At 32.3% G+C, this 18,050-nt stretch overlaps 1 protein-coding gene across 3 annotated transcripts in view; it reads left to right on the top strand.

Annotated features, from left to right (window-relative positions):
• The window catches only part of LOC117122886 (RUN and FYVE domain-containing protein 2-like), a 34,074-nt gene that overhangs the window by 12,782 nt on the left and 3,242 nt on the right, over positions 1-18,050 (top strand). For 2 of the 3 annotated variants that reach the window (XM_033268653.1, XM_033268654.1), the window contains exons 2-11: positions 3,098-3,280; positions 7,825-7,942; positions 8,579-8,680; positions 10,823-11,020; positions 11,720-11,885; positions 12,509-12,610; positions 13,270-13,386; positions 15,023-15,190; positions 16,074-16,171; positions 17,023-17,109. In XM_033268653.1, the coding sequence (XP_033124544.1) occupies positions 3,098-3,280; positions 7,825-7,942; positions 8,579-8,680; positions 10,823-11,020; positions 11,720-11,885; positions 12,509-12,610; positions 13,270-13,386; positions 15,023-15,190; positions 16,074-16,171; positions 17,023-17,109 (1,339 nt within the window). The remainder of the gene's footprint in view (positions 1-3,097; positions 3,281-7,824; positions 7,943-8,578; positions 8,681-10,822; positions 11,021-11,719; positions 11,886-12,508; positions 12,611-13,269; positions 13,387-15,022; positions 15,191-16,073; positions 16,172-17,022; positions 17,110-18,050) is intronic. The other variant, XM_033268655.1, reaches the window with a different exon arrangement.

Here is an 18,050-nt window from a genome sequence, read left to right as displayed (position 1 = left end):
ATCTGGATGTTTTTAGCAAAACCATTTGCTAAATAAGAAAAGAAAATTTTATTTTAATTTTTTCCACCCTCCCCTGACGGTCTTAAAAAAAATAAGTTCGCGAAACAAGGTATAAAAAAGTTTCACCTTCTGTAAGGCACTCCAAGGTAGTCTCTCTCCACCTAGGCTAAAGGTGGGTACCCCTGCTGTAATGTCAAAGTTCAAATACTATACAGTATGTTACACTTGCTGCAGCATAGCAAGGGTGGAAAATGCAACCACTACTGTACACCAACCACTCCCAAAATTATCGGCGCTGGTTCCAGCCGCTCCTCGCCAAGGATTCGGTTGGTAGAACCAAGTCTTCTCGGATAAGAACTTAAAATGGAGGTCCAGTGTACACATCTGGCTCATGTCCACTTTAAACAACCCATTGCATCTTTCGGAAGAGTAGGGGGGTTACCCCAATGTTATGGTTCATTTCAGCCCCTGTCGATGTAAACGTGTAGCTAATAATAAGTGCCTCTACGGCCGCTAAGTAGTCACGGACCATGTCCATACGCAATTCAGCACAATGGCGCTGCAAGTTATGGATTATTTTCCTACCTACCTACCTACCTTTTTTATACTCAAGTTCCTTGCCAAAGGACAAACAAAATGCAGTGATAGAGATTTGAATCATGTCCTCATGATTGAATGCCTAAATTGCATTCCCTGCTATAAACTGCTCGTGCGATTCTTATTAATTCTTGGGATCATGAGAATAATAATAATATGTTGATTATACTAGAAGCATTGTCAAGAATATTGAGATGGTTTCTAATTGTCAGTTTCTCTAAACTAATTTGCATAAAATATGCATAATTTAATTTTAAAGTTCAATTTCTAGTTGCTAGGCCATAATCAGATGGACCAAGCAAATGTAGAATATTCAAGTCCCTGAGGGAGAATTCTATAATGTAATATAGCTACAGTAGTATAGTGATCAATGGATTAGTGTTTGAACCAGGTACCACTTACACACTTGAGTGGAGAGACGACTATAGTACCTTGCCCAAACACAAAATGAAATGCACAATTCAAACTCATCTCCTCATGATAGAAAGCATAATTTGCAGCCCCTGCTACACTGCTTCCACTATATACTGTATATTTATACTTGATATCATGAGAGTAACAAGTTAATTATATTATGCTTAAATCAATGTCAAGAATATATTAATTCAAATGGTTTCTATTTGTCAATTTCTACCATATTTAGCATACTGTAAATCCTGCATAACTACAGGGATTTTTTTATATACTGTTTTCACTACTATATGTCATAATCTTATACATGTTTGTATTACATTTGCTTTTTAAATGAAATTATACCAGCAATAGTATTGAATCAATAATGAACGTATAAAGGGAATGGTAAAATGACACCATACGTGTTCTATATAATTAATTCATATTTAAAGATTTTTTTGGACTTATTTTGACCAAAATGTCTTCAAATTTGAATCTATTCCGATGCCTTTAAGAAAATTTGCTATGGTAGGTACACTAGAGCCAAGTTGATGGTTAGAATTAATTTGCATATGAATGATACAGTAGGTTTTTATTGATTATGTAATTATATTCTATATATATATAATAAATAGAACCATTATTTTAATGAGCTTCAGGCAAAGCTTGAATACCTCGACATTCGCATTTCCATAATATATCACACGGTAGATAGATGTTTCGCAAATTACAGCCCAGCAAACACAAAACTTTCTTATGTTTGCGAACGTTGTGGCTAGGTATGTCACAAAACTACATTTACACAACTGCAGGAACGTTCAAACGTTATGACATTGTGAAATTAAGTTGTGTGTATGTATGGTTCTACAAAATAACGTTTTTAACACCAAACTGTAACATTATAACGTTCTCATAACATAATATTGTTAGCTGGGAGGTACACTACCACCATTAATATGGGGATTGCACACTGGTAATCTTGTTTAAAAAGCTTGTGAGTGTATTGTTAATTTAATACAAATTCAAATTACATTTAAATAAATTTGATTTTTCTAGGTTAATTCATTTGTGTTCATTTCAGACAACCTTCTTTGTGTTTTGTGCATCAACATCTAATTATTATTCTTGATATACTGACTGTGGCTTTGTACAGTATTCCTGGGCCTCAGGCCATATCTGTTCAGTAATTTCTCCCTAGAGCCTTTTCCAAGATAGGTAGCCATTCAGGTCTCTTTTGTGCTTCGAAATGAACAGAATGAGCACACAGTGGCAGTATTTAATTTTATTTTAAGTGCACTTACTTTCTACCTATGTCATTGTATCAGGAACTTCTATAGTTGTTGAATTAGACACTTTTTTTTTTTAGATGCTTTTCAGCTTGAGATTAAATAAATTTAAATAAAAGTAAATTTTAAAGCTTTACCTAAATAATTTATCCTTCTTTCTGTTTCATTTTATCAGGAACTTTCATAGTTGTTGAATAAGACATTTTTTTTTTCTTTTTAAATGTTTCTGTGTAGGATTAAGTAAATTATAAAAGTGAATTTCAAAGCTTTACCCAAATAATTATCAGGCTCATTAAAGAACAGCATATTTATGATGCACAGTATTTTGGAGAATAAACTACAGTATACTAGTTAGCTAAAGTATTATATCAAGAATGACATCGTTATTTATGTTGAATTTCCTGAGATGTACTCTCACAAAAAATATATTCCATGTTCCTTTTGGTCGAGTGATGCAACTAAAAAAGTACAAATACATTCATTAGTGGAAAAATATACCTTGCATAGACTTTTTGTTTGTTTTTATTTAGGTCAAATGATCATGAAGGAAGTTCATTTATCATTATGCTTTCCAAAATAAATTAATAAAGAAATCATCTTATTGATATTTCAACTGCTTCTTTTCTGTCTTTCAACTCAAACTTTAATTGTTTTGTTATACAATAATTGTAATATATTTAAGTTAAATTCATAAACGTTCTGTACTTTAAATGATTGATAACTTGTTCAATGTATGAGTGGAAAAATATTAATATACAGTATTAAAATACTATATCATTAACGTTTTTCCTTTTTGTTTGTTTTAATTATGTTTTTTCTAGATGATAGTGTGCTTAGAAATCCGGTGCTTGTGGAGCGTGCTAACTTGCTGAACATCGCTAAGCTATGTATCAAAGCACTTATAGAATCAGCTCTGGAAGAGGGACGAATTCTGGACGATGAGCATATACCTCTACAACAGTTCTTTGTGGTGATGGAACATATTCTTGCACATGGCCTCAAAGGTAACATGCATGCATACGTGAATGCATGCTGTCTACATAAGCTCTTTTTGATGGAATATAACTTAATTGCACACATGCTAACACATTTGGGCTCAAAGGCAACACATACACACAACAGTTCCTTGTTGTGATAAAACAGATTCTTGCAGACAAGTTCTTAAGTAACATGTATGTACTGTACATGTTACTTCAGATGTGCAATCAGTAGAACTCAAATTCAGGAGAGACTAAAGGTGCTCTGGTAAAGTGCTCCCCACCCCAAAATTTTGAAAATCAAAGTTTTTTTTATGCATGCATTCTGATCTATCGAGGTGTCATTCACACTCGGAAAGCCATTGTACGCGTATTGTTGATAAAGTCGGTGCGCAAAGGAAAAATTGACACAAAAATGCTCAATTATTGGTACCAAAAGGCCACTAAATTCAGGAGTATTTCACAAAATTTGGGAGACCGGTAGATTGCACTAAATTTTGGAAGACACTCAATCGAATCTGGAGGGCTTGAATGTAACAAACCTTTATGTGCTCTCATCTGATGCCTTTTAAAGAGCCCTCTGTGGTGATGGAAGGCATTCTAATAGCACAAAGGCACAAAAGTAACATGTACACGCATACATACAAGGACGTGCATCCTCTACATCATCTTTACATGCTGGTATGTGTCCAACCAAGGGTACTGTAAATGCTTGAATAAGCGCCGCAGTACTTACAAAATTTTTGGAGGCTTTAGTTCAGCGCTTGTTCAAGAGCGGCGCTTATCAAAAAATATTGGCGTGGCGCTTTACATACCCTTCCCATATTACCTGTCTTATGTATTTCCGTAGTACGGTAGACCTAATCATAGATCCAATGTCATCGTAACTGAACATTCATAAAGAAATTCTTGTCTTCATTGTGGTATTTTAACACTGTATACCTTGTATTTAAAACCCTGTTTTTCTCAAAGTATTACATTACACACAGGGTAATTGTACTCTCGATTAAGCGCCATGGCACTTAGCTAAAAAAATAATGTTTGGTGCGGAGCTTATACAAGAGCTACAACATTCTTTTATGGTGATAAAACACATTCAGATTAAATTTTATTTGGCTAATATGGAAATATACTCCGTACATAATTTACGGTACCTGTGCCAAAGATAATAAATAGCAGAAGATAGAGCAGCTTCCCAATATAGTGGAACAGCATTGTGGGTACACGGAGAGCAATTTTACCTCATCCGCAGGAGGGCGAATGTTCCATCAATTTTAATGCAAATACGTGGAGCAACTCATTCTTCTGCTATTTAAGTTCTTTGCCTGTGCATACAAAATGCAGTATCAGTAAATATTTTACTGTACAAACCAGAATATTGGTACTGAATGAATAAAAGCTTATAAATCTATTAGCTGTCATGATAGATTTTTAAACATGTAAATTTAATTCCACTCAGTCACTTTAAATTTAGGTCAGTTTGGCTGTTTTCTTCATAATGTACATACCATTAAACTCAAGATTTCATTTAAAGCTAGTAATAGAACAAAGGTATTAAATATCGAAATATCCAAATTATTTTATTATGACGATAAAAGTATGCAATTTATCAAATTCCACAAACATTATTAGTAATTTTAAATATTTCAGAAATGTATGTGCTTTTACTAAAAGCGCTTGATTCTCGATGGAGACATAAATCTTCCTCAGACTTTTATTTAAAGATGTATGTGCTGTAGAGAACCATAAACAACTTGAAAATTAAATTCAATATTTATTTGCATTCATTTGAAAAGAATGAGAAAATATTTTTTCCCTATGGACCTTTTTTAGAGTTTCAAAATGAACAACTGACATTAAGAACAGTGATTTAGATAGTGTTTATTTTTATCCATAATATTTTATTTTATTATTTGCCAATGGGCCTTTCTCAAGTGTCAATCAAACTTAATTGACCAATCAGAACAGTGCCTGTTAGACCTTAGCAACAGTATCCAAGGGGTGTGGCTTAGCGGTAAGGATCATTACAGATGCATACATACTGTAGGCCTACATAAGTACCATTTCAATACTCTTAATACTAACCTTCCCGGAGTTCCATCTACCACAAATTCAGAAGCATGTTTCAACTACAGTTTTATTAGTTTTCCTGAAGCCATCATACTGTACACAAAAAATATAAAATGTGTTGAAGGCTTCTTTTCAATTTTCCGAAATATCTTCTCAAAACTTAAAACCCTGTTACTGGAGTACAGTATTATTGTAGAGTAAACATAAACAATCCAGTAAATGTCATAGATATTGATCATTTTTATCCATAATATTTATTGGAGTGTTTATATTTATCATAAATTTATAATAATTTTGGATAAACGTAAACATACTTATCAATATTTCAATAATATTTGTTAAAGTATTTTTGTTTATCTAGATTTTTTCCCACACATCATGTACATTTTTTGTATGTCATATTTTTATTTCATAAAGACTGTAGGTCTGTATCATGCTATATCTTTGATTCATATAAAATTATTCCTTGGTATTACGTGCTAGTTATATTATTTTGAATGTCAAGAATAACTTATCAATACAATTCCTATAAATCATCAACAACATTGTAATTTTTTATGAAATACTCTAGTCCGGCAATCAACTGGGTATTTTTAATGTTTCATCAGATTGAATGCGGTGCGCAGTCGGTAAAAGCCAAGGTCATGTTTCAATCTCTTGTAATACCATACTATGTTAATGATCACAAGTACATCATTCAAGAGTCTCATTATTAATGGCTGGAAAATTACCTCAGCTTCAAGCTTTGAAATATGCCATTTGGTAACATCTGGAAAAAAAATATTTTGAAAATCAATGAAAAATACTGAATTGTTTATTTATAAAGATCAGTTAAACATTATTATCATATTATTAAACTATTAAATTATTATTAAAATATTGAATTGTTTATTTATAATGATCAATGTTATTATCATTATTATTAAACTATTTAATTATTTATAAGGATCAGTAACATATATTAATATCATTATTATTAAACTATTGAATTGTTTATTTATAAGGATCAATGTTATTATCACTATTAAACTATTGAATTATTTGTTAAATAAAGATCAGTTAGCATTATTATCATTATTATTACATTAAACATATTATTATTACATCTGGAAAAAAATATGTTGAAAATCAATGAAAAATACTGAATTGTTTATTTATAAAGATCAGTTAAACATTATTATATTATTAAACTATTTATTTATAACCAAGTTTAAACTAAAGTAAAATAATCATAAAATACAAGACTACAATACAAATGTAATAAATAAATCACATAATTAGATCACACCAGTTGGAAACCTTTTAGTATTTAGGTCTTAGGAAATTTACTCTTGCATTCAAGGTTACTTCTTAGGTAACCACCAAAGCTGTTCACGCTCTGCTTACTGTGATATTCCCAGGTAATAAATTTATTGGTATTATAAACTTTAAAATGCACAGATCAAAAAATGCAATTTCTGCTAATACCATACGGTCACTTAATTCAAGATTATATCTCAAAATTATGTCACAAAAATCACATTTACTATATGAAAAAATCAATACTGGTAAATTAATTATCTATATTCAAGAGTTTATGCATACAATAGAGGTGGCAAAATTGCATTAATCGATTGGTGAGGAATTGAACCAAAATAAAGTTAAGTGAATAACATACCTTCAAATGTAATAAATAAATCACATAATTAGATCACACCAGTTGGAAACCTTTTAGTATTTGGGTCTTAGGAAATTTACTCTTGCATTCAAGGTTACTTCCTAGGTAACCACCATAGCTGTCCACGCTCTACTTACTGCAATTCCCAGGGTACATAAATTTGTACTTGCGCTAATGTGCAACTTGTACAATAAACATTGCACCTGTGAATTGTAAAATATAGTTGCAAAAAGGGTGGGTGGACCACACATGATTCTGATACACTTGTGGATGTGTAAAGGTTTATGTCCTTTTGCATGCAGAGTAATGTGTGGCCAGGAATCATATATCTGGTTTACCTTTCAAAGCAATTACATAGTTATAACTTGTGAAGAAAATTGAACGTGTACAGATAGTAGCATTTTTAGAGGGGTGAAGTATGTATTTGGAATATCGACCCAGTTTATTGTTTTCATTTCATCATTACATTATCATTTGTATTATTTTCATCAAATTCATCATCATCATTGTTGTTATCATTGTCATTATCATTATCATCATTATCATCTCCTTCATCATCTTCATCATGATCATAATTATTATCATCATCATGAGCATAGAACACCATAATTATCTGTTTAGTATAATCACATCATCAAATTTAAGATAATCATCAACCTCCTTAGCATTGTCATGATAATCAATTCTCATCCTTGTCATCTCATTATCATCATTATCCTCATTTCTTTGGTGTTGGCAGTACTATTATACATGTAGTCTACAGCATTGCAATGTATTGATGTTTATGTTGTTATATACTTAATGATTAATTATAATATTATAACATTTTTTTTTTTAATTTTAGGTAAGAAATTTGTACTGGAAAAGAAGAAGGAATTTTGGAGTGCTCTGGAAGTAGTAGAGAAGATTATGCCGGAAGCCAAGGACATTACGGACAGTGTCAGGAATCTACCGGGATTAAAGTAAGTCATGGATTCATGGATGGATGACTGAGGCATTTGGGTCGATCGTGGATGTCAATATGATTGAATGCCAATGTATGAGACATGTCAACAATCCATTGATATATTTATATTAGTCTCACCAACTTGTATAAATATACTTATACAAGTCTCACCAACCAAAACAAAGTATTTCACTGTTTTGGGATTTCTGCAGATATTATTCTCCTGAAGACGATTAAAGCAACTCAATCGAAACGTCGAGATATTCTCAACCAGCAACAACAGTTCTTTTCAGAACTATATACTTTGTGTACTACAAGCATTAATATATATATATATTTATATTGTTAGTCTTTTCATAATTTAAGTTGTTATTATAATTTTTTTTTATAATAATATATTGATTCATAGGTGAATGAATGTATTGACTGTTATGTCTTAATGGTGTTAATAAAATATATTTATTAAAGTATGGATTTCAATATGTTTTTATATCCATACTATAAAAATAATATGTTGAATTTAAAAACCATAACATATGAATTAATGATTTTTTTTTTATTAATGATTGCTCTCGACAAGTAATAAATTATAAATACTTAATAATAATGATTTATCTTTGCTTCCTCCTTATTTTATGTGTGTCAATATCAGGACAAATATCGGTCGCAGTCGAGCTTGGCTGAGGCTGGCACTCATGCAGAAAAAACTTGCTGATTACTTCCGAGCGCTGATCGAAAGAAAAGACATTCTCAGGTAAAAGTAATAACTGTATTTAAACTCTTTTTAATTTAATTTATTTCTTATTTGAGCTTGGACAGTGTGGACAGTGATTTTAGCTGGGGTACCATTAGGATTCCAACAGGGTCCATTATTTTTTTGTAAACAAAGTCTGATAATACAGCTTGACCTTTATTCACACTATCAAAGTTCATGTGACAAATAACAGTAATCTGCCCATATTTCGATGTACTGTATTATGACATCGTCATGACCATATACGAGCACACATATAATATTTATTATAAGTTAGTCGTGACGTCATCACTGCAACTCCCAATGTTATTTGCCTATCACCCACAGTCCAATAATTTTACAATTCAATTTCTTTTTCTTTTCCATTTTTTTTTTATTTTTAATTTTAATTTTTTAAAATTTGAATCCGCCACTGGCAAGTGTCTTAACTTACAAGCTACAGGTCCACTCCAATTACTTATATTAATCATCATCATCTGCTCGCTTAATTATCATCTGAAGACAGTATTTACACACTATGTAATCAGGTTCCACCCTTTTCTATCTGTGGCCAACTTCCTTACTTCTCTTGAATTGGCTGTCATCATAATTATCAAGTTTTAGATATTTATCAATTGTCTGCATCCGTTGCTTGTATTTATGCAATTTCGAATAAGTGATGAAGGTGCAGAACTATCTTACCTTTAATAGAATATGCAATGTCTTTTATGATCTTAAGGCAAATAGATACATCACTGCTGCTTCTACTAATTCTACTGTATTACTTCTGGCTAGAAACCTTTCGTCTCTGTCTTAGCTCTTCAAGTGGTGACATATAGCCAAGGAGATGTGTTAATGACAGACCATTTGTCAACAGATGTCATCTGAGACATTTTTAATCTGCTACCAAAATTATTATACTTTTAGTTTTTGCTGAGATAAATAATTCTGTACCAAGATTATTAATTAAAATTTAAAGAAATACTGCATTACCTTCGATAAACAATTAAAATTCCCTAATCATACAATTTAGATTTGCTCATTTTTCAAACTCATTTAAAACGCATTAAATGAAGTTAGTATCATATTAATTTCTAATGTTAATAATGAGCATATGTTGGCTTCAGTGTCCTTCCCTAGAGAAGATTATGGCTCGTCAACACTACAGTGAATTTCAAAGCCCAAACTACACATAATATTGTTTAAATGCTGTTTAATTATATTAAGTATTAATTATATTATTAATAATGCTTAATTAATGAATACGTATTAGTATTTTTCATTCAACAAGGTTACATTGAAATTATCTTTTCCACACAAAATGTATTGGTAGTTCTGTTTACTATATTCCTTCTTCATTTACCGATATTCATCAAAAAGAAGACATGTTTTTAACATTAACAGTGCCGTATCCAGCCATGGTGTCATCAATAAAAAAAATTGCTAACCTCAACCTTAATCTTACTCGCAGCAATTACCCGTTTCCTTTAACAATTCCAGTTTAAAATTAATTGAATATTTTGCTCTAGGCCTATTGATTTGATGAATCTTTTGGGGCCTTGTCAGTCAGATATGGATCCAGAGGCCCTCAACTTCCAGATTAAGAAGAACACTGTCAGTGATGATGTAGTAGGTGGCAAAATAGTCTTACACAACTCTTGCTTTGAAAATGCAGTGTAGACAGGTCTAGAGGGCAGTGCCACCCTACCATTTGCCCTTCCTCACAATTTTGTACACTTAACATATTAATTAGTATACAACGTAATTCATGCAAACTGTCTCTGAAAAAGTATGACATGCCCTATTAATCTTCAGAAATTCTCTCATTCTTTATTGATACTGTTTTTCCTTTCGTTAATCTATATCTGAAATCCTTGCTTTTTTCAACCAGTAACCCATCTTAAATTCTACTGCCGGTTAATATAGTTATTTGTTAATATTTTTTGTCGTTGTTTGTTTTGTTTTTTTCTTTTCAATTTGCTTTTTAATTGTACTATCAAAAAATTGGCTCTTGCTCCAAACTTTGCTCTTAAGGAATTGTAAATAAAGTGTATAAATATATACTGGTTTTGATACATGGTGATAAAATATAGATTATTATATTAATTTCCAAATGACCATTCAATAACATCTCACTATCTGACTTTTTTTTTCTCTTCTCAGTGAGTTTTACGAGCCAGGGGCTGCTTTGATGGAGGAGGAAGCGGCTGTCATTGCGGGGCTTCTTGTCGGCCTCAACGTGATTGATTGCAACCTGTACCTGAAGGGGGACGACCTTGATTCTGCCCCATCTGTTCTTGACATGAGTGTTTTTATGAAAGATGGTAACTACTTAGACAAACCAGAGGAGACAGGAGCCTGGTATGGCGTTTGACAATATATATTTGTTCTTAATGTTAATGGCAATGTATTACAGAGAATTATTATTGTGTTGTGTTTATAGTTTATGTTGTTTTCTGCCCCCAATAGTTTTAAGACTATAAAGTGGACTGTGAATTAAACATTAAATTATTGATCCTATCAATAATTATATTATACATACCTTATGCATACATGCATATGTGCATGTTAGTATTTTCAGTACATGCTTATGTATATATTATATATGCTTATGTATATGTATATATTTATTTATACTATATATTGACAATTTATTACCCAAAAATCAATAGTACACTTATATATAAAACTATATAAATGTTCTTATAATTGAAATTTAAGTTTTATCTTTACACGGGCAGATTTAGGGGGGAGCCGGGCGGGCTGGCCCTGGCTTCCCTTTTGGAAATTAAAAGAGAAAGAAAAAGAAATAATTGAAATGCCTCAGAGGTTATTTTTGTGGGGGTATGCATTATCCCGGAACCCCTTAGGGTAGTGTTGTCTCAATCTGCCCCACTTTCAGCCTCCCTCTCTGGATCAGTCCTGCTTTTTATTAATTTTCAGAAATGAAAATATCTGAACACACTTTATATTGGAACATGAGAGATACATGCATTAGTACTTTTGGTTACTAGCTAATTTCTTAATTAATTATTCAGTCTTTCCTCTTGTTCATTGCAGTTCTGCTACTGATGGTGGAAGCCCGGCACAGACATCTGATATCTCATCCATCCTGGATCAGAAGAATTATCTGGAAGAGTTGAATCGTCACCTCAATGCTCAGATAAGTTCCTTGCAGATCCGGGTCAAAGGCCTTGAGGAGAACAATTCGCATATGAAGCAAGAGGTAGGGTGTTCTATCTTGCGTACTTCCATCAAACCCTTTAAAAAATTTTGATACTTTCAGAATGGTACTGTGTAGGGCTGATATAGATAAATTGGAAGGGATTTTTTTTTTAAATGTAATGATTGACTATATAGATGGAGACCCTTTTGTAGGAAAACTTTTTTTCAGTTATATTTTCGCATTTCTTTTTATATAACCAAGTAAAATGTGAAAAGACTGTAGCATTTAGCTCATACCATGATGTCATGTTTCTGGAAATGATACAATAAGCGCCACAGTGCTTATTATAATTTTTTAAGGCCAAAGTGCACGCCTTATTTGCGAGAGGTGCGTGTTTCAGGGGGACTTGGTGGTTTAATATAATAGTTTCTTGGTAATATAGATATTCAGACACATACTCTTAATTAGGCACATATGCGACATACAGACTGTATATGTAGAGGATAGAAATGTGGTAATCCAATTAACAGCTGGATGTGTTTCCGTATTGATATAATTGTTGCTATAGTTGCTGCTGCTTGTTGTTATGGTTACTGCTGCTGCCAAACTATTATTATGTTTACATAGTAAATAATAAAGATGCAATTGTATCGATTGTATTATGCTTACCTTGCTTTTTGCAGCTTGCTGTTGCCAATAACAACCTGTTAAGTATTCAAGCAATGAATGAAAAGTATCAGAATGAAAACGCAAGACTCTCTCAAGATGTATCTAAAAAAATTGAGGTTACTATTGTTTTTTTTTAAAGTTCTCTATATTCTATGTTGCATATCATGCTTTCCTTTTACATTTTCATTTTCCAATAGATAATATCACACTGGGTAGATCGTTTTTCCTTATTGAATATGTTTAATAATATGTTCAGTAATTAAGAAGAAAAGTTGTTTAGTACATCTCTAGAAACAAAAATTCTATTATATCATGGAGGAATTAAATATATATAATATTGGTAAAATATATGAGGCGGCCATCGCAAAACCAACATCAGTAACCTAAAAAATTAAAATTAACTTTAACTTTTATTTTTATTCTCCACATTGTAAGCTTAAAAACGATGGGCCCTTTATACTGGAATTGACTTACTATTGTTATCAGAATCAGAATCAAATTAATTTTTGTCCTTACAGAAAGTACGTTGGTCGTTCAAAGCTCTTAACATCAATACATAAAAAAAAATTATTATGACTTCTCTGCACTAAGTATACAATACTGCAACATTCTTATGCTAATTACTCCATTTGTAATCAGCTGCAGTACGCTGGTTTTGGGATGGCATTTATAATATTGGTAAAATAAATATAATATTTTATTCCTCCATGATTATATATACTGTTGTAATGCTTACTACAGTATATGTTGGTAAAATTATGTTGGTACTTTGTAGCTTGTACGAGCTGACATGGACGTTGAGAGAGAAGCGTACAACACATCAAGAGCTGGCTTAGATTCACTTTACAAGTCTGCGCAAGAAGATTTACAACGTCAAACACAGGAACGCAATGTAAGCCCCTGATACGGTATTTATTTTTTCTCATATTAACCATAATTAATTAACCCTCCCCCGGTTGAATGCCTATCTTTTATCATTAGTTATTCCCTCCAATTAACGATTCCCTCTATTTAGATACCAAAGACCATGGTTTTGGCAGACCCTCTAGTAAAGACGATTATAAAATAAATAGCGATGTTAACGCAAGTTTTTTTTCTATAATAAATTATGATATATATGACTTACACATAGGAATATTGGTCAATGTACTGTTTTGTGTACAGTGTTTTGTGTATATTGAATAGTGATAATGTTTGTGGGAATTTTAGTAATATTTTAATGGAAAGACAAGTTGATGCCTGGCTACCCTGAAATGTTTAAATTAATCCAAGAACCATGTTTTGGGCCCAGGAGTCCCAAGTCTCCAGCAGAGTCCCGGAATAGAGTCTCCAGGGAAGTCCTTCCGCACTCCTACAAGCACGCAAGAATCTACTGAAATAAACCACCTCCCACATGATGATATTTGCATGCTTTTACCATAATAGTTATCACCATGCACAGCAAAATATATTTAGATGTCTGAAGAAAACTTATTGAAACAGATTTCCCAGATTTATCTTCCAAAACAAGTGTAGGTATCCTCAAATTAATGACCCCTCCAATTAAAGTCCACATTTCTGTGACCCCCAGATGAATGCCTATCTTTTATCATTAGCTGTTCCCTCCAATTAGATTCCCTCGATTTATAGACCAAAGACCATGGTTTTGGCAGACCCAACTGAAAATTTTCCCTCCACTTAAAGACCACTATAAAACAAATAGTGATGTTAGTGCAATTTTTTTCTATAATAAATCATGGTGTATATACAGTATGACTTACACATAGAAATATTAGCTAATGTACTGTTTTGTGTACAGTATTTCATGTATATTGAGTAATGATAATGTTAGTGTCAGTATTAGTAATATTTTAATAGAGGAAGGACAAGTTGATGTCTAGCTACCCTGAAATGTCATTAATGTAATTAATCCAATGACCAAGCTCAGGGCCTAGCAGTCCCAAATCCCCAGCAGAGTCCAGGAATAGAGTCTCCTTGAAATCTGCTGGATGTCCTTCCACACTCCCACAAGCAAGCAAGAATCTCCCGAAATAAAGCACCTTCCGCAAACTCATGATGATACTTGCATGCTTTTACAAGTTTTTACTATTGCATTATCAATTATCTCCCAGAATTTGAAATCATAATGGTTATAATAATATATAATGTAATATTTATCTATTATATTGTATTTATTTCCAGGTAATACCAATACAGCAAATCAATAAAATTAAAAAATAAAAGATACAGGACCTTTAGGATTATCTAAAAGTTGGAATTTCTATTTATATATATATTTTTGTACTGTTGCCAGTGTAAAGCCGAAAAAATAAAATAAAAATAAAATAAAAAGTGAACATAATAACTATCTAAATGTTCTCAAAATACTGAAGCTTACAGTATATTTTGTCCAGCAATACTGTAATGTCTGTTTTAATATCTGTTCTATATTTTTGTTGTGACTTAATCCTTAGGCCTTCCTGTGTAGCATATTTGCAGGTGAAAAACAGTACCTATAACAAAATTAATTTTGTTTTGCATTATTATAGGAACTTGAGCGGGACCTAGAATTGCAGAAGAGTATGAAGACAGAAATGGAGATGGCAATGAAATTACTGGAGAAGGACATCCATGAAAAACAAGACACAATAGTCACCCTTAGGAAACAACTTGAAGATATCAAGGCCATCAATCTAGATCTCTTTACAAAGTTACAGGTTAGTTAATTGAGAACAGTTGAGGCACTATTGGTGCGCTGTGCAGGGCTATAGCCACCCCCCTCCCCTTCAGGGCGGCTGTTCCCCCCTCCCCGTCGGGGAGAAAAACCACGATTCGTCGGGAGAAAAAAAAATTCAAAAAAATTAAATGTATTTGTACATATTAATAGACTCTAAAATCGATTAAATAAGCCTTTGGAACCCCTAAATTTCGAAAGGTTTTTAGCGACGCCCGACCACGTCCACTTTTTTTCTTGTCAAGGACATCAGCCCACCTGTCGGGGAAATTCTGGCACTGCCACTGGTTGAGAATGTCTTTGAAGTTAGAACTTGATATTTACTTGAAAATTGATGGTTGTCAATAATATTTTTGATGATAATATTTAAAATTTATAACTCAGATTAATCACACCAAACATCTAGACATCCTAAAAATGTGGTTTGTTTTTGAACCATTATATTATAGGTATGTTTTTTTGAAAGTTATATTTTTATTAGGAATTTGTAATGTAATGTACAGTAGTTGGATTTATTTAGCACATTATACCGAACAAAGTCCCAAAGCGCTCAAGGGTGGACAAGCTTGTGCAGTAACTTACTTAGCTCCTGGGGGTCTCTTCATATCTGAGCTACCTGATAAACCCCTTACTTGTCTCGAAAGATGTACTAGGTTCTTTAAAGTGCACATGAGCCAAATTGTGTACTCTCAGTCTGCAGTTTATAGTACTTATCCAAGAAGACTTGTTCCACCACCTGAACCTTTGGCCAGAACCAGCACCGATATTATGGCTGTTCATTTTTGGTGCCCCTGCCTTAACCCCTCAGCCATTTAACTCACCGTCTGATCAGGGATAATTACATAATTCAACGGTTTTCTTTTCAGAGTTTTGAAAGTACAGCTAAACATAAATCAGACATTGTTGTGAAACTGGAGGAGAAGACGAACCAAATGGCAGCAACCATAAAAGCATTAGAAGAAAGGTAGGTTGTGCTATAAATTATGTGTGATTTGCATAGTAATTTACATCATATTTAAATATCTTCCACCTGACCCAATACCATTTAGCATTCCTTTATATGACCTCACCTGTGCATGTTACCATTGTGTTAAGCTGTTCTAGTTGATTTTAAATGTTTAGTATCAAGTATTTGGTATATGTATTTCTAATTCTCTGAAAATGTATGAAAGAAAAGCTGGTCTGTGCCTACCCCTTGTGAAGTAATAGAACTGTCTGTACCAAGCAAACCTAATAAACTGCATTTAAATTGTTCATTAGTGTATCATGCTTTATTAAAGTCATCATGGATTCTTAATTAAACTTTAATTAAAATTTGATATGCCTGTAGTTTATGTTATCAGCATTAACAACTTGTTCTAAAAACCTGACCTCGTTTCATAAAAAAAAAAGAAAAAAAGAATTTTGATTATTTTGAAGATGATGTTTAAAGATACATAATAAAGGTGATGGTACTGATGTTACTGACAAATATAATTGATGATTTTCTTTTCAACAGTATAAAGCACAAGTCATGAACTACATCAATATTAATTGTACTCAGCCTTTAATTTTTAAATTTAATATGTGTTCATAGATAATGTATACAAAAAGAATGGCATTTCACACATTTTCTGAAAACAACTGCGAAAAAAGTTGCTGAACCCTAACCACCCCTGCAAGTCTCACCCTTCTGCACGACCCTCCCTACACTTTTTGTTGACTTCATTCATTAAATGTATGTAACATTTGTTTTTATTGTAACTTTAGTAATTCCATTTCTGCTTTTTTTTCTTTTTTATATTTTGCCTTCCATACTCCTATATATGCATGCAGGCTAAAGATATGTGACAATGATAAGCAGGCTGCTATGGAAACTGCTCGTAAACTCGGCCAAACTCTTGCTGAAAAGGACCTTAAACGGTGAGTTCCCAAGAGTAAGAGTGGCAGTTTGGTTAGGACTTACAGCTGCAGTTTGAGTGGAAATTTGTTGTACTCAGTATTACTATATTATCTTATTAGCGGTTTCATTTCCTTAATCATTTTACTAAAAACAACCTGGTTTTTGACATTTGAATGAAAAATAGATGTTAAGATATGTTGCCACCTAAATAATATAACTTGAAAATAGAAAAGTGAATTTCTTATTTGCATGTTTTAGAAAGTTTTCAGCTTTCAACTGAAATTAGAACAATTAAGAATATTGCCTATCCAGTCTTCATGGACATCTAATGTAAAGATTTTGTAGTAATACATTAAAAATTGTTTAAATCATTTAAAATGTGTGTTCTTTTTCAATATGTGATTTTATTGAAAGTTGGGATGTGCTTTTATATGAGTAATATTTTGAGGTTTTTCTAGTATTTTGGGTGGCAGTATATCTAATGTTTGTGACATCAGCTGCATTGATCAGTATTTTATTTTTGTTTCAATTCTTTAAAATCATGTCATACTGAATGAGGCTCATCCCAAAACCAGCGTACTGTCACTAAATGTTAAACTGAGTAATCAGTATAAGAAACGACAGTATTGTATACAGAGAAGCCATAATACATTTACTCATAGCTTTGGCAATAGTAAGTCGATTGCAGTATTATGGCCCATCATCTTAAAGCTTACAATGTTGAGAATATGAATTGAAAAGTCAATTTTCTTGTTTGGTTATCTATGCGGGTTTTGGCATGACAAGCCCCAAATGTTAAGCATTTTGAAGTTTTGTATTTGTAAGTTTGTTGTTTTGTTCCACACATTTACTTATATTTTTCTTCTCTATGTCGTTGGATGTAAAGATACAAATGTTTATTCTTCTGTTGATGTTAAACTTGAAATCCATATATTTGTTGTAAAACATGTAGAGTTTTTAG

Source organism: Anneissia japonica, unplaced genomic scaffold, assembly GCF_011630105.1.
Source record: "Anneissia japonica isolate Jap-2015-1 unplaced genomic scaffold, ASM1163010v1 scaffold287711_len853857_cov187, whole genome shotgun sequence".
Taxonomy (NCBI): domain Eukaryota; kingdom Metazoa; phylum Echinodermata; class Crinoidea; order Comatulida; family Comatulidae; genus Anneissia; species Anneissia japonica.
Note: the sequence above shows the minus strand (reverse complement) of the source record. Positions and strands in the feature narration are given on the sequence as shown.